Genomic DNA, 23,082 nt, shown 5'->3' on the forward strand with positions numbered 1-23,082 from the left:
CTCCTGTTTTGTGACGTGTGGAAATGGGGTTCAGGTAATGAAGGATCCCGGCCTCTTCCCCCATGCTCCAGGGCCGCCTGTGCTGGTGGCCCTGCCGGGCCCTCGGGGACCTTGCCTGGTTTCCAGCGGAAGAGACAGGGTCACTGTCCCTCCATGCTGACCTGTGGGACCCTTCTCACCCACCAGGTGGGACGCAGGTGGGCTGCTGACACTCAAGACCCTCCATACCCAGTCCCACCAGATTCCAGAGTGTGGACCAGAGTGAGCCAGACTGGGGCCGGGGGTCGAGGAGACAGATCAGGAGGGCCCAGGGCCTGGGGAACAGGGATGCCCAGAGTGGCCAGGCGGGGGCTGCTGAGGAGGGAACGGTTGCTGTGGGCTGCAGGGGAGGGTTGGGCACGGGCACTGCACCACGTTGTCCCTCATCCAGTCACCTGCCCAACCCACGCAGAGGGTCCCGAGGGCTTCACCCGCAGCCCCGAAGGGGCAGAGCTGGGGTCACACAGGTCTCGGAAGCCCACGCTGTGGCCCCAGGAGAAGGTTCTGGATGTGGCTCCGGTAAGTGAAAGGTGGAGTCGCGCCGCTGCGGGAATAAAGGGAAACCACAGGAGGGAGGCGCGTCCAGGATCCGCGGTCACCGGCCTCTCAGACTGTCCTCTGGGGCCGGGTCCGGAGGAGATGGAAAGCGGGGGCACCACAGGCTCGTCTGAACCCGCGCGTTCATTCGGACACACGGACCCCAAACTCCTCCCCCGGGGGTCGGGTCCTTCAAGCCAGCCGAAGACCCCGGTGCCCGCCCAGGCCTCCGGGAGCGTCTGCGCCTGCGGCCTCGCGGGGCCTCTCCGAGCCCGGGCGCCGTTCCACGGGCGGGGCACGGGTCCAAGGCCCCTTCGTTCCTAGACGGCAGGCGAGGGGCCCGAGAGGCCGAGGCCAGGGGACAAGGTCCCCGAGAGGCGGCGCGAGGCTCCGGCGGCCCAGAGCTGCGACGGGGTCCGGGCGGGGTCCCGCCCGCCTGTGGGGCGCGGCGCTAAGCCCCGGCCCGACCCGAACGGACGTGGGCCTCGGTCCCTGCTGCCAGCGCCGGTGCAGCCGAGGAAATCCGGGGCTGCCCGAGCGGGGTCGTCGCTGGCGGTCTCGGAGGCGTTTCCGTCGGTCACCTCGCTCGCGGCAGCGCGCGCCCCAAGACGCCTGCGGCCACCCCGGACGCCTCTGACCCTCCGGCAGGCAGATGCAGACAGACCGACAAGGCAGCCAATTAGAGCCCGGCCAGACACCGCGCCTCCCGCCCCCACACACCCCCACTGGCGATTGGGTTGCGGAACGCGCGGGGCGGGGCTTTCGGGAGGGGCCCGCTGGCTTCCGGGCGGGACAGGTTGGCTTCCGGCGGGAGCGCCGCCGCGGATGGCCGCGTACCGGGCCGCTCTCGGGGGTTCGCTCGCGGCTGCCCGACTCCTGCCCCTCGGCCGCTGCCGCCCGTCCCCCGCGCCCGGTTCTACCTTGTCGGGCGCCGCCATGGAGCCCGCGCCTTGCTGGCTGGCGGGGCTGCGCTTCGACAACCGCGCCCTGCGCGCGCTGCCGGTGGAGGCGCCGCCTCCTGGTTCCGAGGGCGCCCCGTCCGCGCCGCGGCCGGTGCCCGGGGCCTGCTTCACCCGCGTGCGGCCCACCCCGCTGCGGCAGCCGCGCCTCGTGGCGCTGTCGGAGCCCGCGCTGGCACTGCTGGGCCTGGGCGCGCCGCCCGCGGGCGAGGCCGAGGCCGAGGCCGCGCTGTTCTTCAGCGGCAACGCGCTCCTGCCGGGCACTGAGCCCGCCGCGCACTGCTACTGCGGCCACCAGTTCGGCCAGTTCGCCGGGCAGCTGGGCGACGGCGCCGCCATGTACCTGGGCGAGGTGTGCACGGCGAGCGGCGAGCGGTGGGAGCTGCAGCTTAAGGGCGCTGGGCCCACGCCCTTCTCCAGGTGGGCCGGGGCGGGCGAGGGGCGCGGGTGGGTCCTCGCCGCCGGGGCGCCCCTGCCTTCCACCCAGCGCGGTGTTGGGGGCGTCCCGAGGCCACTGCCAAGTGGGGCCTCCCCTCCACCCGCGGGAGCGCGGTGCTGGCAGCCGCCCGCTGCCTGTGCTTGTCAACCCGCTGAGGACCTTGGAGTCAGCTCCACCAGTGACGCCGCTCATGTTTACCGACGTTCGCTGGGGCTCCAAGTCCAGGGGCGGGAGCCGGGGTAAGAGGTTAGGTGAACCCTAACCCTAACCCTGACCCCAGCCTTCCTCTGATCGCCCGTGGGGCGGGCCGCTTCGTCCAGCAGCCTCGCTCTGCTACTCACTTCATGGAGGTCTGGCCCTGACTTCCCTGCGGGTGGCCCTTTTTAACCCCGAAGTGAGGTGGCCATCGTTTAGATTTCGGGGGAGGGGGGCACACAGGTCGTCTAAGGCAGGATCTGGGTCCGGATGCCGCCAGGCCCACCGGGGAGCCGTGCACGCGCCACCTATCTCTTGTGTACAGATAGCACTTCGGTCTGTTCTGCTCTTTTCCACTAAACAATGTACTTATTCCATATTGTTTACTGCTTTTGTGGAATGACTAGGAAAACAATACGCACAAGTGTACATTTTATGTTCAGAGAAATGCAAAAGCCGCGTCTCATCCGGCCCCTCCCTGTGCTCTCATCACCTCCCCCTCCAGCGCCTGAAATGCCCCTCAGTCCCTCAGCATCCTTTCCCTGGGGCTCCGTCTGCCAAGCAAGCTCCTCAGACTGGGGTCTTCCTCACTCCCCCGTCTCCAAATCCGTTTTGTTCTGTGTCTGAGGGCAGCCTGGCCCTCCCTCCCCCCCCCCAGCGACCTGCTTAGAGTTGACGCACCAGCCGCCCACGGGAGCGTTTCTGACCCTTGGAACGTGGTGGAGATGCTCAGCCTGGGGCCTGCTTATCCTGTGAGCATTTTCTTTTTTTTTTACTTTTTTGTTTTTGTTTTTTTGGCGAACATCTTAAACGTTCGTTTTGGTGATATTTTAAGTTATAAAGACAAATTTTTTATGAGAGTAATCTGTCACTGGAAGACACTTTATATTTGAAGACTTGAGTATTAACTCAGTGCTTTCAGACCTGAGGTATGCTAGAATATATTTTCTCCTAAAAATTAAGGAGTCCTCTGACCTTTACTCAGGCCCTGCCTGTCATCCCCACAAGTGTCCTGGGGTCCCTGGCCTCACCAGTTCTCTGAAATTGAGGCTGACATCTGAAGTGGCTGTGAGAAGGAAGAGACTTGAACAGTGAAAACTGAAAAACATTACTGAAAGAAAGTAAAGAAAACATAAATAAATGGAAACATCGCTCGTTCATGGGTTGGATAAGTTTATATTAGAAAGACAACAGTACTCTTTGAAGAGATTCAGTACAGTCCCTATCAAAATACCAATGACAGTTTTTGCAAAAATAGAAAAACCCATTCTAAAATTCACATGGGGTCAGGTGCAGTGGCTCACTCCTGTAATCCCAGCACTTTGGGAAGCCAAGGCAGGAGGATTGCTTGAGGCCAGGAGTTGGAGACCAGCCTGGGGAAACAGCAAGACCCTGTCTCTTCAAAAAAATGTTTTTTTTTTTATTAGCTGGGCATGGTGGAATGTGCTTCTCATTGCAGTTACTCAGGAGGCTGAGGTGGAAAAATCACTTGAGCCCAGATTCAAGGCTGCAGTGAGCTGTGATTGTCCCATTGCACTCCAGCCTGGATGACAGAGTGAGACCCTGTCTCAAAAAGTAATACAATTCATATGGAATCTCAAGGGACCCTGAATGGACAAAACAATCTCAAAGAAAGTTGGAGGACTCATGCTTCCTGATTTCAGAACTTACTACAAAGCCGCAGTCAGCAAAACAGTATGGCGTTGGCATAAGGATAGACATAGACCAGTGGGATGGAATAAAGAGCCTAGAAATAAACCTTCACATATATGGTCAGCAAATTGTCAACAAGTGTGCTGAGACCATTCGATGGAGAAAGACTTTTCAACAAATGGTGCTGGGAAAACTGGATCCTCATGCAAAAGAATGAAGCTGGGTCCTTACCTACACCATGAACAGAGTTAACTGAAGAGTGGACCAAAGACCTAAACGTAAGAGCTAAAAGTCTTAGAGAAAATAGGGAAAATGCTTCCTGACATTGGATTTGGCAGTGATTTCTCGGCTGTGACACAAAAGGCACAGGCAACTAAAGAAATAGGCAAACAGGACTTCACGAACACTTTAAAAATTATGCATAACAATACAGTATTAACAGTAAAAATGCAGCCCACAGAATGGGAGGAAATATTTGCAATTCATGTATCTGGTAAGTGAGTAATAACCAGAATATACAGAGAACTCTCAAAACTCAACAACGGGAAAAAAAAAACCAATTCAGAAATGGACTGGGAGGCTGAGACAGGAGAATCACTTGAACCCAGGAGGCGGAGGTTGCAGTGAGCCAAGATCGCACCACTGTCCCTGGGTGACAGAGCAAGACCCTGTCACCAAAAAAAAAATGTAAGTTAAGAAGTGTTGAGGCAGTGGAGAAACTGGAACCCTTCTGCATTGCTGTGGGAATGTGAAATGATACGGTGCTGTGGAAAACAGTGTAGAAGTTCCTCAAATAACTAAAAATAGAATCACCATGTGATTCAGCAGTCCTGCTTCAAGAGCAGGCTCTCAGGGAGACATTTGTATACCGATATTCGTGGCTATCAGCAGATGAAGGGAATATTATTCATCTTTAAGAAAGAAGATGCTGACATGCTACAACACGGATGAACCTTGAGGACATGCTGCAGAGTGAAATAAACTGGTCACAGAAAGACAAATCCTGTGCGATTCCACTTACCTGAGGTACCTAGAGAGCCACATTCATAGAGACAAAGAAGAATGGTAGGTGCCAGGGGCTGGAGGGAGTAGAGGAATCGGGAGCTAGTGTTTAATAGGGACAAAGTTTCAATTTCACAAGACAGATTTCTGGACACGGATGGGGGTGATGGTTGTGCAACATTATGGTTGTATTTAATAGCAGTGATTTGTACACTTAAAAACGGCTAAGGTGGGCCGGGCGCAGTGGCTCATGCCGGTAATCCTCGTACTTTTGAGAGGCCAAGGTGAGAGGATCACTTGAGCCCAGGAGTTCGAGACTAGCGTGAGCAACATAATGAAACCCCATCTTTACAAAAAGTAAGATAAGAATTAGCCGAGCCTGGCGGCAGTGCCTGTAGTCCCATCTACTTGGCAGGCTGAGGCGAGAGGGTGGTGCTGCAGTGAGCCAGGTTTGTGCCCCTGCAGTGAGCCGGGTTTGTGCCGCTGCAGTGAGCCGGGTTTGTGCCGCTGCACTCCAGGCCAGGTGACCAGAGTGAGACCCTGTCTTTAAAAAACAAAAAAGAAAAAGTGGTTTAAGATGGTAAATTTATTTTGTGTGTATTTTACCACAGTGAAAATAATTGAAGAAAAAGAGGGCAGTCATCTGGCCCTCAGCTCTGACATCCCCTTCCCCAGGTGTGTCCGAGGCCCTGGCCTCAGCAGTTCTGCAGGACGTGAGGTGGAGGCCAGGGCCCTGAAGACGTGTGGGGAAGGCAGTGCGAGACCTGGGGGTCAGAAGTGGCTGAGTGCCCTGAGGCCAGTGCTGTTGGAGCCTCAAGGGGTGGGTTTTTCGGGGCGGCAGCTGGCTTCTCTGCCCTGCCTCCTCCCACTGTGGGTATGAGGGCTCTGGCAGGCGCAGAGGAGCTCATTCCTTGGCTGGCCTATACCTGGGCACCCGTCCTGGTGCAGACAAAGGCTGTTGTGTCCCATGGGGCAGGGCTGCCCCAGGCCCTTTGCCCCCGCTGCGCAGTCACACAGTCTTGGCTTCTGCTGCAGAATCCTCGTCCTGGGCAGGAAGACAGGCTCCTGCATGTGTTCAGGCCCATTTTTACCAGAGGCTGTGCCGACAGCCCGCTGGGGTGCGCCATTGCTGGAACTGGGCGGTGTTGGAGGCTCACGAGGCACCTGACGTCACCTGGGATGGGCGGTTTTCAGGGACGTGTGAGCTGCTCACGTTACATGCGTTCCCTCCTTTCCGTGTGCTGCCTGGAATCTTGGTGTTGGGTGATTCCTCCCCGGCCCACGTAGTGAACTCTGTGTTTGGTTTCAGACAGGCCGATGGTCGCAAGGTCCTGCGGTCGAGCATCCGGGAGTTCCTCTGCAGCGAAGCCATGTTCCACCTGGGAGTCCCCACCACACGGGCCGGCGCCTGCGTCACGTCCGAGTCCACGGTGGTGCGCGACGTGTTCTATGATGGTAATCCCAAATATGAACAATGCACGGTTGTGTTGCGTATAGCTTCCACTTTCATAAGGTAATGCCGGGGTCCTTTAGGCCTGTCTACACACGCTTGCTTAGAGAGTCCTAGGAGATCTGGGCCTGTGCTGCTAGGATTCTGGTAGAAACACACACACTCAGATGACCGCCTTGGCCTCTTCTGAAAGTCTAGCCTGTCCCTGGCAGCCTCAGAAGCTGCCCGTTCACACAGTAGCTGCGTAACGCCCACTGGGAGGGATCTGAGTGCAAAGGCATTTGGTGCTCGGTTGGGACACTTGTGCTAAGGCCTCCCACGTGCCCGCCCAGGCCCTCGTTGCGGCCAGAGATGGGCCTGCGGGAGCTGGCATGTCTCAAAGCACCAGCAGACCAGCAGGGGGGTCCAGGGCCACGGGCACCAGAGAAGGGTCCCTGCCTGGTGCTTCTGGGGAGGAGGGGGCTCCCTGAGCCCGAGGCTGGGGACAGTGTCCAGAACTGTTTGCTGGCGCTTATGACAAGGAACTACTTAGACTTGACTGAGGAAATGGCCGTTGAAGAAGCAGGAGCCACAAGCGTGCTGTGCCCGGCGTCCTGCTCGTGCTTTCTGATCTGATGGTCAGTTGCTCGTTGGTCTGGAGTCCTGGGCTGGCTCCTGTCTGACGTGAGCCATCAGTTACCAGTTTTCTTTTCTTTTTTTTTTTTTGAGATGGAGTCTCGCTCTGTCGCCCGGGCTGGAGTGCAGTGGGGCGATCTCGGCTCACTGCAAGCTCCACCTCCCGGGTTCCCGCCATTCTCCTGCCTCAGCCTCCCGAGTAGCTGGGACCACAGGCGCCCGCCACCACATCCAGCTAATTTTTGTATTTTTAGTAGAGACAGGGTTTCTCCTTGTTGGCCAGGCTGGTCTCGAACCCGTGACGTCTGGTGATTCACCCACCTTGGCCTCCCAAAGTGCTGGAATTACAGGCCTGAGCCACTGCACCCAGCCCCTAGCCCTCAGTTTTTGATGTCACCTTGTCACCTGGTGACTAGCACTTCCTCCTGAACACCTGAGCGTAGAGTTGTCTGTTGGTCTGGCGGCCCCATCCTGCCGGGACACCAGCCGCCCACCCCTGAGGCTGCCTGTGGGCCTCTGGCCTTTCCTGTCTGCGGTGGTGGGGACGGAAGGATCTGGGGCAGCAGTGTCCTCTGAGGCCCCGCCCAGTGGCAGTGCTGGCATCCTCGTGAAGTCTATCCTGTGTGGCACAAAGCATCCCTGCCCTGGGCCTGCTGGTTGCCAGTAGTAACCCCAGTTGTGACCATGAAAATGTGTCCAGACCTTGCCTGATGTCGGCTGGGGGACAGTCACCCTGGGGGCCGGCTGTTGCTGGTGCTCACAGACGTGTCCGCAGCCGCTTACTCTCCTCGCACCCCTGCCCGAGGATGTGGCAGCAGGCCACGCCCCTCACGTGTAAGACCTGCAGAAAACCCTCCTCGTGGGGTGGGGGTGCAGGGGTGTTGGTGATTTCTAACCCCGTGGGCCTCCCCCGCACGTGCCCCAGACTGTGCAGACAGGGCCTGGTCATGGCTGGATGTTGACCAAAAGTGGAATGTGTCTGTGTTGGTGTCAGGTAGAGCCAGGGTGCATTCTGTTTGGTGATTTGCTTTTGTTTTAATCAAGTAAGATTTAATAACCACAGCAGGCCGGGTGCGGTGGTTCACGCCTGTAATCCCAGCACTTTGGGAGGCCAAGGCAGGTGGATCATGAGGTCAGGAGTTTGAGACCAGCCTGACCAACATGGTGAAACCCCATCTCTACTAAAAATACAAAAATTAGCCAGGTGTGGTGGCGCGTGCCTATAATCCCAGCTACTCAGGAGGCTGAGGCAGGAAAATCACTTGAACCCAGGAGTTGGAGGTTGCGGTGAGCTGAGATTGCGCCATTGCACTCCAGCCTGGGCAACAAGAGCGAGACTCCGTCTCAAAAAAAAAAAAAAATAGCCACAACAATGTCTTTTTCTTTTTCTTATTTTCACAAGGGGTCGGGGTCAGGTTTGACCTGTTGACAACTCGGGTCTTCCCTCCAGGTTTGGATCCTTTGAGATTTTTAAGTCTGCAGATGAGCACACAGGGCGTGCAGGCCCCAGCGTGGGGAGGAACGACATTCGCGTGCAGCTGCTTGACTATGTCATCAGCTCCTTTTACCCTGAGATCCAGGCTGCTCACGCCAGTGACCGCGTGCAGAGAAACGCCGCCTTCTTCCGGGAGGTCAGTGGGCTGCAGGCCGCCCTCCCTGTGGGTGGGTGCTGGGTGTCCTCACCTGTGCTGAAGACACCCTCATTGTGGCCGGGGGACAAAGGCTTTTACCCAGCCTCCCAGCCTTTCTCTGAGCTCCCCCTCCTGTCCGCAAACCCCATCACATGTGCCCTGGGACAAACCTGAAACTCCCCTGGGCTCAGTGGCCTTGGGGGCCCCGGGCGTGCTCTCCTGCTGGTATCCCTGCAGGGCCAGCTCGGGGCGGGGGCGCGGGGTGGAAGCACCATGGGTGCTGGGCACCTCCCATGTGGGTCGACACGTGATGCCCAGGGCAGCCAGTCGGGTCCTGACTGGGGAGATGCTGAGTGCCCGCCTTGGGTCTGGGTCCCTGCCCCATGGTCTGATGGCATTGTCCTTGTCACAGGGCATTCAGTGCACGGTGGGGGAACCTGGCGCCTCACCTGGCTGGGCTGGGGGCCTGCAGCATCAGTGGGGTCAGACCAAGTCAGGGTTCGGGGGACTGGGCACAGCATCTTTGAGAAGTCTCAGGCTATCCCTGGAGCAGCTGCAGCCAGGGCCGTGTGGGGACCCGCTTTGCCATGTGGCTGGAGGTTGTTGAGCTGCCGTCAGCAGAAGTGGGTGCGAGGCAGGTGTTCCTGGGGCTGTGTCCTGCCCCAGCCGCGTCCCTTCAGTCCACCCCAGCCGTGCTCCGTGTCGGGGATGACGGGAGGAGCCGCTGGGGGCAGCTTGGTACTCCGGCATAGACAGCGCAGGTGGTCAGGGCAGGTCACTCTGCCGCTCTGAGCCTCAGTCTTCTGCCAGGACACAGGGAGGACAGCACTGACTGCCTCCCAGGAGAGATGGTGGCCTGGCAGGAGCGAGGCAGCGTCAGGCCTGTGTTGAGCAGGGCCAGTGGGGCCTTCAGTGCACCCTGCATCTTGGGGGCTCCTGGCCCCCGTTGGTTGGCCCCTATTCTCAAGGTTGCTGGTGCTGGGCTGAGTGGGGACTGCTGTCTGGTTGGAGGGGCCAGGCCGGCAGGGTGGTGGTGGCACCGGGATGGACAGTGGCCTGGCCCTGGGGCAGTTGTGGCCCCTCAGTGAGCTGACCCTTCCCTGCTTTTTTGGGGTCTCTACTGGGCCTGAGTCTGGGGTTCCCTGATTTTTCTAGTTTGGGTAAAAGCCAAATTTTGTGAGCATATAAAAGAGTGGATGCGCCGGGCGCGGTGGCTCAAGCCTGTAATCCCAGCACTTTGGGAGGCCGAGATGGGCGGATCACGAGGTCAGGAGATCGAGACCATCCTGGCGAACACGGTGGAACCCCGTCTCTACTAAAAAAATACAAAAAACTAGCCGGGCGAGGTGGCGGGCGCCTGTAGTCCCAGCTACTCGGGAGGCTGAGGCAGGAGAACGGCGGGAACCCGGGAGGCGGAGCTTGCAGTGAGCTGAGATCCGGCCACTGCACTCCAGCCCCGGCGACAGAGCAAGACTCCATCTCCAAAAAAAAAAAAAAGTGGATGCTGTGAGTGGGCTTGAGAACCCTTGAAACACACTGCATTGCCACGCTGTGGTGGAGGCGGTGACAGGACATCAGGTCAGATTGCCCAGAAGTACCAGAGTGAGAGCCACTCAGCGAAGCACAGCTGGTTTCCGGGAGGGGAAGGATGGGCACAAGTGAGGGGTTCTGGGCAGGACCCGGAGGAGGGAGCAAACACGCTGTCCCGCCCCCAGGTGACGCGGCGCACGGCCTGGATGGTGGCTGAGTGGCAGTGCGTGGGCTTCTGCCACGGCGTGCTCAACACCGACAACATGAGCATCCTGGGGCTCACCATCGACTACGGGCCCTTCGGCTTCCTGGACAGGTAAGTGGCTGGGGGGCGCGAGCTGCATGAAGCCTGCTGCCCCCAGGCACTGGCCCATGATGCCAGAGGGGGAGCCGACGGGGCTGGGGGCTGATGTAGGAAGTAGAGAGTCCAGGGCAATCCCGGAGGCCTTGGGCGGAAGCTGTTGAGACAGGACCCCTGTGGGACAGGGCCAGAGAGCCGTGGCCACGTGGGAACTTCCTCTGGGCCTCCCCTCCAGGGTGCCTGCACCATCTCCTGGGAACTTCCCCTCAGGCAGGGCGTGGCTCTCTTGCCCTGTGTGGCAGGTATGACCCTGACCACGTGTGCAATGCCTCCGACAACACCGGCCGCTACGCATACAGCAAGCAGCCCGAGGTGTGCAAGTGGAACCTGCAGAAGCTGGCCGAGGCCCTGCAGCCAGAGCTGCCCCTGGAGCTGGGCGAGGCCATCCTGGCCGAGGAGTTTGACGTCGAGTTCCAAAGGCACTACATGCAGAAGATGCGCAGGAAGCTGGGCCTTGTGCAGGTGGAGCTGGAGGAAGACAGGGCGCTGGTGTCCAAGCTCCTGGAGACCATGCACCTGACCGGTGAGTGACCCAGCCATGCCCACAGCGAGGCGCTCCCTGTGCTGTTGTGGTTAGAGATGGTTTAGCTTCCAGCTTCCAGTTTCCAAGTGCACAGTCACTCCTTGGGCCCGCCCCAGCCCCTGGCACCCCCATTCTACTCTCTGTCTTTATGAATTTGGTGAATCTAGGGGCCTCCTGCGAGTGGAATCATGTGGTGTTTGTTCCTTGGTGACTGCTTATTTCACTTAGCAGAAGGTCCTCAATGTTCACCCAGGTTCGTATCAGGATTTTATTCCATTTGAAGTCCGAGAAGCATCCTGTTGCGTGGACAGGCCACAGTTTGCTTATCCATGACCTACTGGCATACACGTTCCTCTTCTGGCTGTTGTGTACGGTATACTGTGTGTTGTGTGCAGTGCTGCCGTGAAAATGAGTGCAAAGCTCTCTGATCCCTGCTGTGGGCTACAGTGCTGTGGGCTACAGTTGGTAGGACTGCTGGGTTATATGGATGACTCACTGGGGTGCCCTAGCTAGGACGTGGATGTTGGAGAGAAGTAGCTGAGATGGGCATCCTTTTCGTGTTCCTAACCTTCGGGAAAAAGTGTTCAGTGTTTCACCCATTGAGTGTAATGTTAGCTGTGGACTTTTTAACATACAGCTTTTACCATGCTGAAGTTTTCTTTCAGAGTGCCTTTACCATGAAAGGCTATTGCATTTTATCAAATACTTTTTCCTGCAATGAAGATGGTCATGTGATTTTTTCATTCATATCTCCTTGCATTCTGGGGATAAATTTTACTTGGTCCTTTTAATATGCTCTATAATTATTGTTTTTTAATATTTTTTGAGACGGACTTTCACTCTTGTTGCCCAGGCTGGAGTGCAATGGCATGATCTTGGCTCACTGCAGCCTCTACCTCCTGGGTTCAAGTGATTCTCCTGCCGCAGTCTCTCAAGTAGCTGGGATTACAGGCGCCTGCCACCACGCCCGGCTAATTTTGTATTTTTAGTAGAGATGGGGTTTTGCCACGTTGGTCAGGCTGGTCTCGAACTCCCGACCTCAGGTGATCTGCCTGCCTCAGCCTCCCAAAGTACTGGGATTATAGGCGTGAGCCACCGCGCCCAGCCATATGCTGTATAATTATTTTAATACACTGAATTTTGTGAGTATTTTGAGGATTTTTGCATCCGTATGCGTAAGGGATACTGGCTTATAGTTTTGCCTTGTTTTTTCTTTAGTGTATGGCTTTGATGTCAAGGTGGTGCTGGCCTCAGAGGGAGTTAGGAGGTATTCCCCCATCTTCCATTTTTTTCTTCAAACTTTGCGAAGGATTTTTTGCCATTTGTTCTTAAGAGTATTTGGTACAATTCACCAGTGAAGCCATCTGGTCCTAGCCTTTTCTTTGTTGGAAAAATTTGGATTACTGATCAGTCTCCTTGCTTGTCTTAAATCAGTTTAGATTTTCCTTTCTTCTTGAGTCAGTTTTGGTAATTTGTGTTTCTAGAAATTTTCTGTGTCATGTAGTTTGTCCATGTCTTGTAGGTAATTTTGGCATACAGTTGTTCATTAAAAACAATTTTACTGTGGTAGGAACACCACATGGATCTATCCTCTTAAATTGTGGAGTGCACAGGAGGTGCACAGAGCATCATGGCTGACGCAGGAGCAGTGCTGTACAGCTGAGCCCTGCAGCTTGTTCACATCTGCAACCCAAACCGTGTGCGAGCTGATTACCAGCTCCCCGTTCCCCTCCCTACAGCCCCGGTAGCAACCCCTCTGCTCTGAGTCTGTGAACCTGACTGCTCTAAACCCTTCGTGTAAGTGGAGTTCTGCAGTGTGTGTCTCCTGTTTTTCAGTCTATTATCTCCCTCTACTCTTGGCTCTTCTTTCTCCAGTTCCTTAGGCGTGAGGTGAGGTAACTGATTGCAAATCTTCAGTGGAGCCATTTACAGCTGTGCATGTCCTTCTGGTCACTGCTTTTGCTGTGTCCATCAATTTTGGTATGTTGTGTTTTGTGTTTTTTTGGTTTTTAGACGGAGTCTCGCTCTGTCGCCCAAGCTGGAGTGCAGTAGCACGATCTTGGCTCACTGCAACCTCTGCCTCCCAGGCTCAAGTGACTCTCTGCCTTCAGCCTCCCAAGCAGCTGGGACTACTGGCATGCTCCACCACACCTGGCTAATTTTTGTATTGTTAGTAGAGACGGGGCTTTACCATGTTGGCCAGGCTGGTCTCCAACGCCTGACCACAAGTGATCTGCCTGCCTCAGTCTCCCAAAGTGCTGGGATTCCAGGGATGAGCCACGGCGCCCGGCCAGTGTGTTGTGTTTTTAAATGATTTCTAGCTTCATTCCATTGTGGCTAGAGATGTCAGCCTTTTTAGGTTTATTACAACTTGTTTTGTGGCTTATCTTGGAGAATGTCCCGTGTGCCCTGGAGAAGACGGTATGTGCTGTTCTGCTGGGCGGAGTGTTCTGTGTATATGCCTGTTTGGTTTTATTGGTTTAGGCTGTTGTGCAGGTCTTCCATTTCTCATTGATCTTCTGTCTAGACGCTTTTTTTTTTTGAGACAGAGTCTCGCTCTGTCGCCCAGGCCAGGCTGGAGTGCAGTGGCGCGATCTTGGGTCACTGCAAGCTCCGCCTCCCGGGTTCACGCCATTCTCCTGCCGCAGCCTCCCGAGTAGCTGGGACTACAGGTGCCCGCCCCCTCGCCTGGCTAGTTTTTGTACTTTTAGTCGAGACGGGGTTTCTCCGTGTTGGCCAGGATGGTCTTGATCTCCTGACCTCGTGATCCACCCGCCTCAGCCTCCCAAAGTGCTGGGATTACACGCATGAGCCACCGCGCCCGGCGCTAGATGGTCTGTCCATTATTAAGTGGTGTGTTTAAGTCTCCAACTCTTACTATAGCTAGAACTGTTTGCTCTCTGTCCCTTCCATTCTGCCAACGTTCGTACATTTTGGGGCTTTCTTATTGGGTGCATGTAGGTGCGTGTTTATAATTTTTACGTTTTATTGATGAACTGACTCTTAACTGTATATAATGCTGTTTCTTGTAACTATTTTTTTTTGTTGAGGGTGGGTGTCTCTCACTTTGTTGCCGAGGCTGGAGTGCAGTGGCACAGTCACAGCTCACGGCAGCTTCCACCTCCCGTGCTCCAGTTATCTCCTCCCGCCTCAGCCTACCAAGTAGCTAGGATTACAGGGGTGAGCTACCTTTCCCGGCCCTTCTGACAATTTTTTATTTGAAATCTTCTCTGGCCAGGCGTGGTGGATCATGTCTGTAATTCCAACACTTTGGGAGGCCAAGGCGGACGGATCACCAGAGGAGAAGAGTTTGAGACCAGCTTGGCCAACATAGTGAAACTCATCTCTACTAAAAATACAAAGATTAGCCAGGCATGGTGGTGGGCGCCTGTAATCCCAGCTACTCAGGAGGCTGAGGCAGGAGAATCACTTGAACGCGAGAGGCAGAGGTTGCAGTGAGCTGAGATCACGCAACTGCACTCCAGCCCAGGCGACAAGAGCGAGACTCCATCTCAAAAATACAAAAACAAAAATTAGCCGGGCCTGGTGGCAGGTGCCTGTAATCTCAGCTCCTCAGGAGGCTGAGGCAGGAGAATTGCTGGAACCCAGGAGGTGAGAGGCTGTAGCGAGCCAAGATTGCACCACTGTACTTCAGCCTGGGCGACAGAGCAAGGCTCCGTCTCCCAATAAATAAATAAGCAAGCAAGCCAGGCATGGTGGCGCATGCCTGTAATCCCAGCTACTCGGGAGGCTGAGGCAGGAGAACTGCTGGAACCTGGGAGGCGGAGGTTGCAGTGAGCCGAGATCGCGCCACTCACTCCAGCCTGGGCGACAGAGGGAGGCTCCATCTCAAAAACTAGAAAACTTACCTGATGTGAGGATAATAGTCACCTCAGCTCTCTTTAGGTTACTCTTTGCCTAGGTTTTCTTCATCCTTTCACTTCCAGCCTGTTCGTGTCTTTGAACGTCTTGCAGATTGTGTGGTGACAGCATGGAAATTGTCTTTTCACCCACTTTGCCAAGCTGCCTTTCATTGCAGAGATCAATCCATTTGCTTTCAAATTACTGATAAGGAACTACCTCTGCCATGCTTTTGGTCCGTCACGTTCTCTGTTGCTGCCTTTGTGTGCAGTTGACTTTTTTGTAGTATGTTGCTTTGGCTCCCTTCTCATTTTTAGACGTCGTCTTAGGGTCACTGTGGTTTTGAGACAGCTGTTTTCCGGAGTCAGGGAGCACTGCAGTGTCTGTCACAAGTTGGGCCTTTTGCAGGCTGGTGACAGCTTCTCAACACTCGCTAGCTCCTAAAGCAGGCAGTCATGACTGAGGATGTGAGGGCTGGGCAGCAGCCTCTGTGCCTTCTCGGTGTTAGCCCACTTCACAGGTGACTTGCAGGGCCAGAGCAAGTGGCAGCCGCCTGGGCGGTGGGTGGGTGGAGGAGTGGGGTGTGGATGGCTCAGGAGTTCCCGGACCAGTGCTGAGCAGGGCTCATGTGGCACCTGTGCTGGGGGCAGCGTTTGGGTCCATGTGGGTCTCTGTGGCATCCTTGCTGGGTGTGGGTCCGTGTGGCATTGTGCTGGGGTGAGGGTGAGGGTGTGGGTCTCTGGGGTAGTGTGTGGGTCTGTATGGCACCTGTGCCAGGTGGAGGGTGTGGGTTGGGGATCGTGTGGGTCCATGCTGGGGTGGGGGTGGGGGGTGGAGCATCTGGGTCCATGCAGCACGTGTGCTGGCGGCAGGGGGAGGGTTGGGGGAGTCTGTACGGCACCAGGACATGGACCCTGGGCCTTCTGCTTCCAGCTTCCTGAGCAGCCTGTGTTCCAGGTGCTGACTTCACAAACACCTTCTTCTTGCTGAGCTCCTTCCCAGTGGAGCTGGAGTCGCCAGGCCTGGCGGAGTTCCTGGCCAGGCTGATGGAGCAGTGTGCCTCCCTGGAGGAGCTGAGGCTGGCCTTCCGGCCCCAGATGGATCCCCGGTGGGTACTCAGTTCCTGCTTCCTTGGATTTGTTTCCAGAAAGGGAGGCACAATCAGAAACAGGCCGGAGGAGATGCTGGAGGCAGGGCTGACTGGTGCCCAGGTGGCTGCTCCGCTCCCAGGGACAGGCGCAGTCAGGGTGTCTGTGGTGCTGCGGCCCGTTGGTCACAGAGGAGAGGGCGGCGAGGCTGACACAGGTGTGGGGGGAGATCGAGGCCTCTGCTGTGGTTGGGCCTCAGGGAAAGCCTCTGGGTTTCCAGGGAGGATGGGCTCCCAGAGGTCAGGCTTTCCCACACCATCTTCCAAAGGGAAGGGCTGCCCCGTGTGGAGAGTCCCGCCCACGTAGGCTGAGACGTGGAAAGTGTTGTTGCTTTTAACTTAAAAAACAAGACTAGTGGGGTTGGCCGGGAGCGCCGGCCAGCAGGCCCTGCTGGGCGTGAAACCCCCTCCACTGGAGAGAGGGTGGCCCCAGCCCACCTGGACCCTTCTGGAAATGAGGGAAGCGCTAATAGCAGTGCCCGTCCCACAAGCTTTCAACTCGGGAGGTGGAGACTCTCCAGCAGAAAGCTGGGCAGCAGAGCATGGACATGACTGGTGTGTGTCCACTGGGTCCATCCCTGCTAGTGGAGTTCAAGGGACCTTGGGGCCTGGGCTGCTTGGGCCCTTGGACTCCAGGTGAGCCACGAGAGCAGCCTGGGGCAGGAGGAGCAGCTGCCTGCAGGGCAGGGACACGGTCAGGGGCCACCTCCCAGACACCCTGGCCTCCCACAGGCAGCTATCCATGATGCTGATGCTGGCACAGTCAAACCCGCAGCTGTTCGCACTCATGGGCACCCGGGCGGGCATCGCCAGGGAGCTGGAGCGTGTGGAGCAGCAGTCTCGGCTGGAGCAGCTGAGCAAGGCAGAGCTGCAGAGCAGGAACCAGGGCCACTGGGCCGACTGGCTGCAGGCGTACAGGTGAGCCCTGCGTCCACGGTCACCTGGTGGGGGGCGCTGCTGGGAAAGTCCAGCCCGGCTCTTGATTCCAGAGCCCGGCTGTGATTCCAGAGCCCGGCTGGACAAGGACCTGGAAGGCGCCGGGGACGCTGCTGCTTGGCAGGCTGAGCGTGTGCGCGTGATGCACGCCAACAACCCCAAGTACGTGCTGAGGAACTACATCGCGCAGAACGCCATCGAGGCTGCCGAGCATGGGGACTTTTCAGAGGCAAGCACAGGCCTGTCCCTGTGGTCCCTGGGAGGGGGGACTGGCCCCGGACCCCTCTCACCCTCACGATCCTCCAGGTGCGGCGGGTGCTGAAGCTACTGGAGAACCCTTACCACTGCGAGGCGGGGGCTGCCACAGATCCCGAGGCCACGGAGGCCGATGGGGCGGACGGCAGGCAGCGCTCCTACAGCAGTAAGCCCCCGCTCTGGGCAGCAGAACTGTGCGTGACATGATCTTCCTAATGGCCTCGGTGCGCTCCACACCCCTGGAGCCTCCCGAGGCCCCCGTGTGCTGCCGAGTGGCTGAGACAGTGCCGGGCTGCCTTCTGCACTGGGGGATCCTGCCCGGGCCCATGCACACCTGTCTTTCCATGATGGCAGAGACATCTAGTCAGGACCTGACCTGTCTCTGTTTGAGGCCAGCTCAGCAGTGCAGCCTGGTCCCTGGGGGCTGGACCCAGGCTCCTAAATAAACCAGCAGCTCCCTCAGGCCCATCTGTGGTTCTTCTTCCCCCACCCTGCCCTCAGCCCCTGCCCAGGAGAGAGAGAGATGCAGACAGGATCTGAGGACACCTTTATTGTGCATGTCCCCCGCAGAGCAGCCTCAGGTACAGAGCAGCCTCAGGTGTCCTGGTAGTAGTTGTTGAAGTTGATACGCAGCAGAAAGTCCTCCAGGTGGGGCTGGTAGCCGCGGTTCACCAGCTTGGTCACCACTAGGGACCCGTGAGCCGCTCAGGCTTCTGCCCATGGTGTGAGCCCCACCCTGCCCCCCTACAGCCCTCCCAGCCAGGGTGGGCCTCACCTTTGAAGAGAAAGTGAGAGTAGTACTTGAAGGTGTTGTAGGACTGCTGCATGAGTGCAAAGTTGGGGTGCTCTGCACCCCGCGGACCCCCAGCAGGGCCCCAGGCTTGGGAAATGAGCTGGCTGCGGAATTTGAGCACGAGGCTGAAGATGCTGTGGATGACGTTCATGACGGGCGCCGCCTTCTCCGTGAGCAGGCCCCTGCGGGGAGGCAGTGCTGCTGGGTGGGCTCAACCGCGACCACAGGGACACAGCCGCTGCCCGGGCCTCACCTGAAGACGGCCTTGTGCAGGTACTCTGCGTGTGCACGCTGGATCTCCTCCAGGTCGCCCACGGTGGCCAGCCTGGCCCTGAACTCGCACCAGGTGACGTGCAGGATCTGGTTGGCGATGTAGCCCTGGATGACCTTCACAAAGTGCTGCATTTCATGCTTGAACAGCTGCAGCTGACGGAACTGCACGGAGCTGGCCATGTGGCTCAGCAGGGCTGGCAGAGGGCAGAGGGCGGAGGTGAGCGCAGCCTCAAGCCAGGGGTGTGGGGCACCGGGCTCCGGTGGGGCCTCACCTGTGCGCTTGAGGTGGAAGCAGATATCCTTGAGCGCCCACATCATGAGCTTCAGCTGCAGCAGGAAGGAGAAGACGCCACTGTACTTGCTCAGGCAGCTCTCAGTGATGACAACGTTGAGTGGCCAGTCCACCTACAGGGACGCATGGCTCAGCAGGCATCCCACGGGCAGCCCCTGTCCCATCCCCGTGGCCAGGGCTGCTGCTGACCTTGTACCTGAGCTCCAGGCAGCTCAGCACATCTGGGGCGTTGGGGGCAAACACCTCAGGCAGGTACTTGAGGGCGAGGGAGAGGTTGGAGGCGTGCGGGGTGTCCCCATGAAGGCTGCACTGCAGGGCCTTGCTCAGCACAGAGTTCAGCACCAGTGGGTTGAGCAGCTCCCCGGGTGTCTGCCCGGCCCCAAGCTGGGCAGAAAAGGGACCAGTGTCCCCAGGAGTCCCAAGCACATGCCTGGCACTTGCTGGCGCCCCATGGGGCTGTGGGCCTGCAGCCAACCCCCCCTTTCCCACGGCCTCCCCTCTACCACTGGCCCCACTCCATGTCCGGAGGTCACCTTCTCAAAGAGCAGGTCGCTGAGGGACTGGGCGAACTCGCCGTCCTCCATCAGCAGGAAGTGCCGCAGGGCCTCGTAGTGTGCCTCCAGGTGCAGCTCCACGAAGAAGTAGTCGACGGCAGCCTTGTTCACCAAGGAGATGCTGGCAGGAGGGAGCTGGAGTCAGGGTGGGCCAGGACGGGCTGGGTGGGCAGGCTGGGGTGGAGGCACTCACTGGGCGGCCAATGGTGCCGTGATGGAGTGCTTCATGAGCACGGGCAGCGTCAGCAACTCGCTCAGCTGCACAGCAGTCTCATCCGCGGCTGACTGGACCTGGGGGTCCACGGGAAAGGCAAAGGCCCGGGGAAGCACGGGGCGCAAAAGGTGAGCGATGGGCGGCTCAGCTGCAGGAGATGGAGCACATACTGGGAACCGGCGGCCCAGGGCTCCACCCCCACCCACAGGAGATGGAGCAAGTGCTGGGAACCGACCAGCCCAGGGCTCCCTGCCAGCAATAGCTGCTGCACTCACACATGGACTCGTAGCTGTCCGGGTACCGCTCCAAGTGGTACTGCCCTGCCAGGCCTGCCAGGTAGGCGTGCTCACCGCCCTGAGCCTCCGCCGCCACTGCCGCCTCCTCACCAGGGCCTAGGCTGCTCTGGGCAGCTGCGTTTTCCTAACAAAACACCAGCCTCAGAACCACCTCCCCACCACACGTTGCCCCAACTCCCAGCTCGAGCCAAAAAAAGGAAGATCGCATGTGGGGCCCATCCGCGTGATAACCTGGAGGGACAGAGCCTCCCTACCTGCTGTGGGACCCCCCAGGCTGCATCCACCTAACCTGTGAGTTCAGAGGCTCCTCAGTGTCCCCGCTCCTCCCAGGGCCTGTGTGGACACAAGTGGACAAGAGAGCGTCAGGGCCGAGCGCCTGTGGAGGGGATGGAGCAGAGCCGCCCCCGGCTCAAGCAGCCCCTCCCATGTCCCCCAAACAGCAGCCCAGGTCCTGGCTGACGAGGAGGCCTGAAGGGGAGCTTCACATGCCACCAACCCCACCGCCTGCCTACCTCCCAGGCTCTGTGGGTCCCACAGTCCCAATCCTGCCACCAGCCACCCTACTCTCACCTAGTTCTTCAGAGACACTGTCTCCCGGGGTGTTGGGCGACCATGGCCGGGTGGGAGCCATGTCCGACACGTTCTCCCCGATGCTGATACAGCCTGAGCTGGGGGAGGACAGAGATGGCCCCAGTTCTACAGGCAGCTGTGGCCCACAGTCCAGCACAGTGCTCTGTGCTCCCGGGCTGAGCACTGACTGGGACGTGTGGCCAGGGGGGCTCTGTTGGGGCCCGGGTGTGTTGGGCTCAGCTTCTGGCGAGACAGCCCCCAGCATCATGTGGGGCGGAGGGGCAGGTGCACGGGTGTTCCACCGTGGCCGGGTGGAAACCACGTCCGACACAGGCTCCCCCAAGCTGATGCTGGCGTCAGACACGTGTCCATGGGCGTTCCACCGTGGCCGGGTGGGAGCCACGTCCGACACGTTCTCCCCGACCCTGATGCTGGCGTCAGACACGTGCCCGTGGATGTTCCATCGTGGCCGAGTGGGAGCCACCTGTGACACAGACTCCCCCAAGCTGATGCTCGCATCGGACACGTGTCCATGGGTGTTCCACCGTGGCCGGGTGGGAGCCACTTGTGACACGTTCTCCCCGACCCTGATGCTGGTGTCAGACACGTATCTGTGGATGTTCCACTGTGGCCGGGTGAGAGCTATTTCAGAAGCACAGCCCCCTGTGGGAAGACCACCTCCTGACTCGTGCCCGAAGAGCTGCTCCGTGGGCTGGCTGCTCCCCTCCTTCAGAGCGGCACGCCTGGGTGGGTGTGAGGGGGACAGAGCCACCTGCAAGGTGGAGCCACAGGCATCCAGCTTCCCACAACTGTCCTCCCACAGCTGTGGCCCTAAGCTGCCCAAGTTGCACTCTGCAGCCTTCAGGGTTCCTGGTGCAGGTGAAGCGGCCACAGCTGGCCTCAGGACAGTACTAAAGTCGTACTCCTGTGGCCTGGAAGGCTGAGTGCTGGCTGCTGCGGGTGCCTCCCCAGGAGCTGAGGGGGGCAGGTCCAAGTTGATGGTCTGCAGCGCCGCCTCCAGGAGAGGAACCATGCCAGTCTGCACGGACTGCTCAGCCCCTGGGCCCACAGGTAGGAAGTCTCCAATGCTGAGGCTGTCAGAGAAGGGTCCAGCCTCCTCCGCCTGCTGCAGCCCTGTGCCACCAGCCCCCATTGCTAGAGGCTTAAGGGACTGTGGGGTCAGCAGGCCTGGCCTGTTCCGGCCATCCTCCGCAGGCCCAGCATCACAGCCTTGGTCTCCCTCTTGGTGCTCAGGGCCCAGAGATGTGACCTGAAACACAAGTGACATCAGACCCAGTCTGGTCTGAGGCTCCCCCAGGCCTTGAACTGTCCCCCAAGTTCAGCTGTGCAGCCATGACCGACACGAGGTACCCAGGGCTATGGGGAAACCGGCACTCCCAGCTCAGAGCTAGGGCACCGTGGGTTCCGCTCCACCGCTCACCTGGGGGTGCACGCTCAAGAGGACGTCTGGCGGCTCCTGGGGCTGGTGAGCCTCAGACATTGCTTTCAGCATCTCCTGTAAATTCAAGCCAGAGGGGTGACCAGCAGAGCTGGAGTCAAGCACAGCCCCTACCGCCCACGGCAACCGTGTGTGCTGAACCAGACAAGGCTTGTGCTGGGCTCCACTGGGACCTGGGCCTGCAGAAAGTACTTCAAAACCACGAGCTCCTCACCACCTGTATCTGTGCAATTTGGTGGCACGCAGGGAGAGAGACAGTGCTCTGCTGCAAACACGAGAGCCACCAGCCCTCTCCTAGAAGAGCACACAGGTCTGTGTGCAGTCTCAGGGGTTCCCAGACCCCCAAAGCCCAGAGAAAGAGCTGCCATCTAAAGCCACAGAGATACCTGAATGTGTTTCTCATCTTCTAAGAGAAAACGAAGCCGTGCACCCTCCAGTCGGTGCCTCTGGATTCTCCACAGCGCCTTCTGCTCCCGACGAGCTGCCTCTGCAGAGAGCTTGCTGTAGTGGTCGACCAGCGCCTGCCTGAAGCCACACCCAGAGAGGACACGGCCACAAGAGTCACCCCACCTCATCCACCTGGTGCCTCTCAGGCCAGGATGGTTCCCCATAACAGAGGCCCCAGTGGGCCCTTGCCCCCCAATCTCCCCCTACCAGGGGCTGATAGCTCTGGACCCTCACAGCACCTGCAGGGCAGCACCAGGCAGGCCCTTCCACCTGCGAGGCTGGGAGACCCTGGTGAGTCAGTGCCCAGCCAGGGCTCAGCAACGTCTGCTGGATGAATACCAGAATGAGATCCTGTGTGGCCTGAAGCAAGGGGGGAGCAGGAGGCCGAGGGCCCCAGGCCTGTAAGACGTAAGGCCTTTTCCCCTTCTACAGGTACAAAGCTGAGAACTGAAGACTAATGCAAAAGAGCACATGAAGCAAAACCAACACAAACGCTTTATTTGCTGAACTCAAAGCCTGCCTTACTGTGCTCCATGATTTTGAGCTTCTCACCAGCAGGCAACTGGGCTCAAACCTGAACTGGCTAGCTCTAATTTGGCTGCCACAGGCCAGAGACATAGTGTCTAGGCCTGGTTTTATCCATGTGTTAACAGGACAGTCTCGACTGACATAACGTGAACACGTATGCATGCATAAATGCATACACAGACGTGCTTGCACACAGGCACGCGCACCCTTCCACACATATCCCTCAGGGGCTCCATAAACAGATCTAAGGTTGGGACAAGAGCATCGCGTGGCGCTGAGCAGGAAGCGGCCAGCCCCTCCCACAAGAGTCTCTCTCCAAAACCCCGAACAGCCCCTGGAAGGCTCCAGCACTCCTCAGCCTAGGGACAGGCTGATGACAGCACAGGGAGACAGACTCGGACGCCGTGTGGGACAAACACCCTGTCTCGGCCGTGTGCGGTGGTTCGCGCCTGTAATCCCAGCACTGTGGGAAGCCGAGGCGGGCCGATCACCTGAGGTCAGGAGTTTGAGACCAGCCTGGCCA

The 23,082-nt window shown here is 58.3% G+C and overlaps 2 protein-coding genes across 4 annotated transcripts in view; one reads left to right on the plus strand and one right to left on the minus strand.

Moving 5' to 3' along the window:
- Nucleotides 1-1,356: 1,356 nt before the first annotated feature.
- SELENOO (selenoprotein O) lies at nt 1,357-17,594 on the plus strand. Its single transcript, XM_023221687.2, has 9 exons — nt 1,357-1,955; nt 6,134-6,337; nt 8,340-8,520; nt 10,236-10,366; nt 10,654-10,934; nt 15,753-15,903; nt 16,675-16,860; nt 16,951-17,107; nt 17,185-17,594. The coding sequence occupies exons 1-9, from the start codon at nt 1,402-1,404 to the stop codon at nt 17,347-17,349; spliced, it is 2,010 nt and encodes a 669-aa protein (XP_023077455.1). The 5' UTR covers nt 1,357-1,401; the 3' UTR covers nt 17,350-17,594.
- Nucleotides 17,595-17,663: 69 nt separating this feature from the next.
- Nucleotides 17,664-23,082, minus strand: part of TUBGCP6 (tubulin gamma complex associated protein 6) — a 27,742-nt gene continuing 22,323 nt past the window's right edge. The window contains exons 1-12 of one of the 3 annotated variants that reach the window (XM_023221674.2): nt 21,971-23,074; nt 21,567-21,641; nt 20,126-21,395; nt 19,845-19,888; nt 19,535-19,679; nt 19,239-19,407; nt 19,025-19,166; nt 18,681-18,875; nt 18,472-18,604; nt 18,180-18,393; nt 17,909-18,108; nt 17,664-17,819 (exon numbers count right to left, since the gene is read on the minus strand). In XM_023221674.2, coding sequence (XP_023077442.2) covers nt 17,728-17,819; nt 17,909-18,108; nt 18,180-18,393; nt 18,472-18,604; nt 18,681-18,875; nt 19,025-19,166; nt 19,239-19,407; nt 19,535-19,679; nt 19,845-19,888; nt 20,126-21,395; nt 21,567-21,641; nt 21,971-22,195 — 2,904 coding nt within the window. In that variant the 5' untranslated portion in view covers nt 22,196-23,074 and the 3' untranslated portion in view covers nt 17,664-17,727. Of the gene's footprint in view, nt 17,820-17,908; nt 18,109-18,179; nt 18,394-18,471; nt 18,605-18,680; nt 18,876-19,024; nt 19,167-19,238; nt 19,429-19,534; nt 19,680-19,844; nt 19,889-20,125; nt 21,396-21,566; nt 21,642-21,970; nt 23,075-23,082 lie in introns of those variants that run through there. The other 2 variants (XM_023221673.2, XM_023221675.2) reach the window with 2 other exon arrangements.

Source organism: Piliocolobus tephrosceles, chromosome 19 (assembly GCF_002776525.5).
Source record: "Piliocolobus tephrosceles isolate RC106 chromosome 19, ASM277652v3, whole genome shotgun sequence".
In the NCBI taxonomy this organism is placed as follows: domain Eukaryota; kingdom Metazoa; phylum Chordata; class Mammalia; order Primates; family Cercopithecidae; genus Piliocolobus; species Piliocolobus tephrosceles.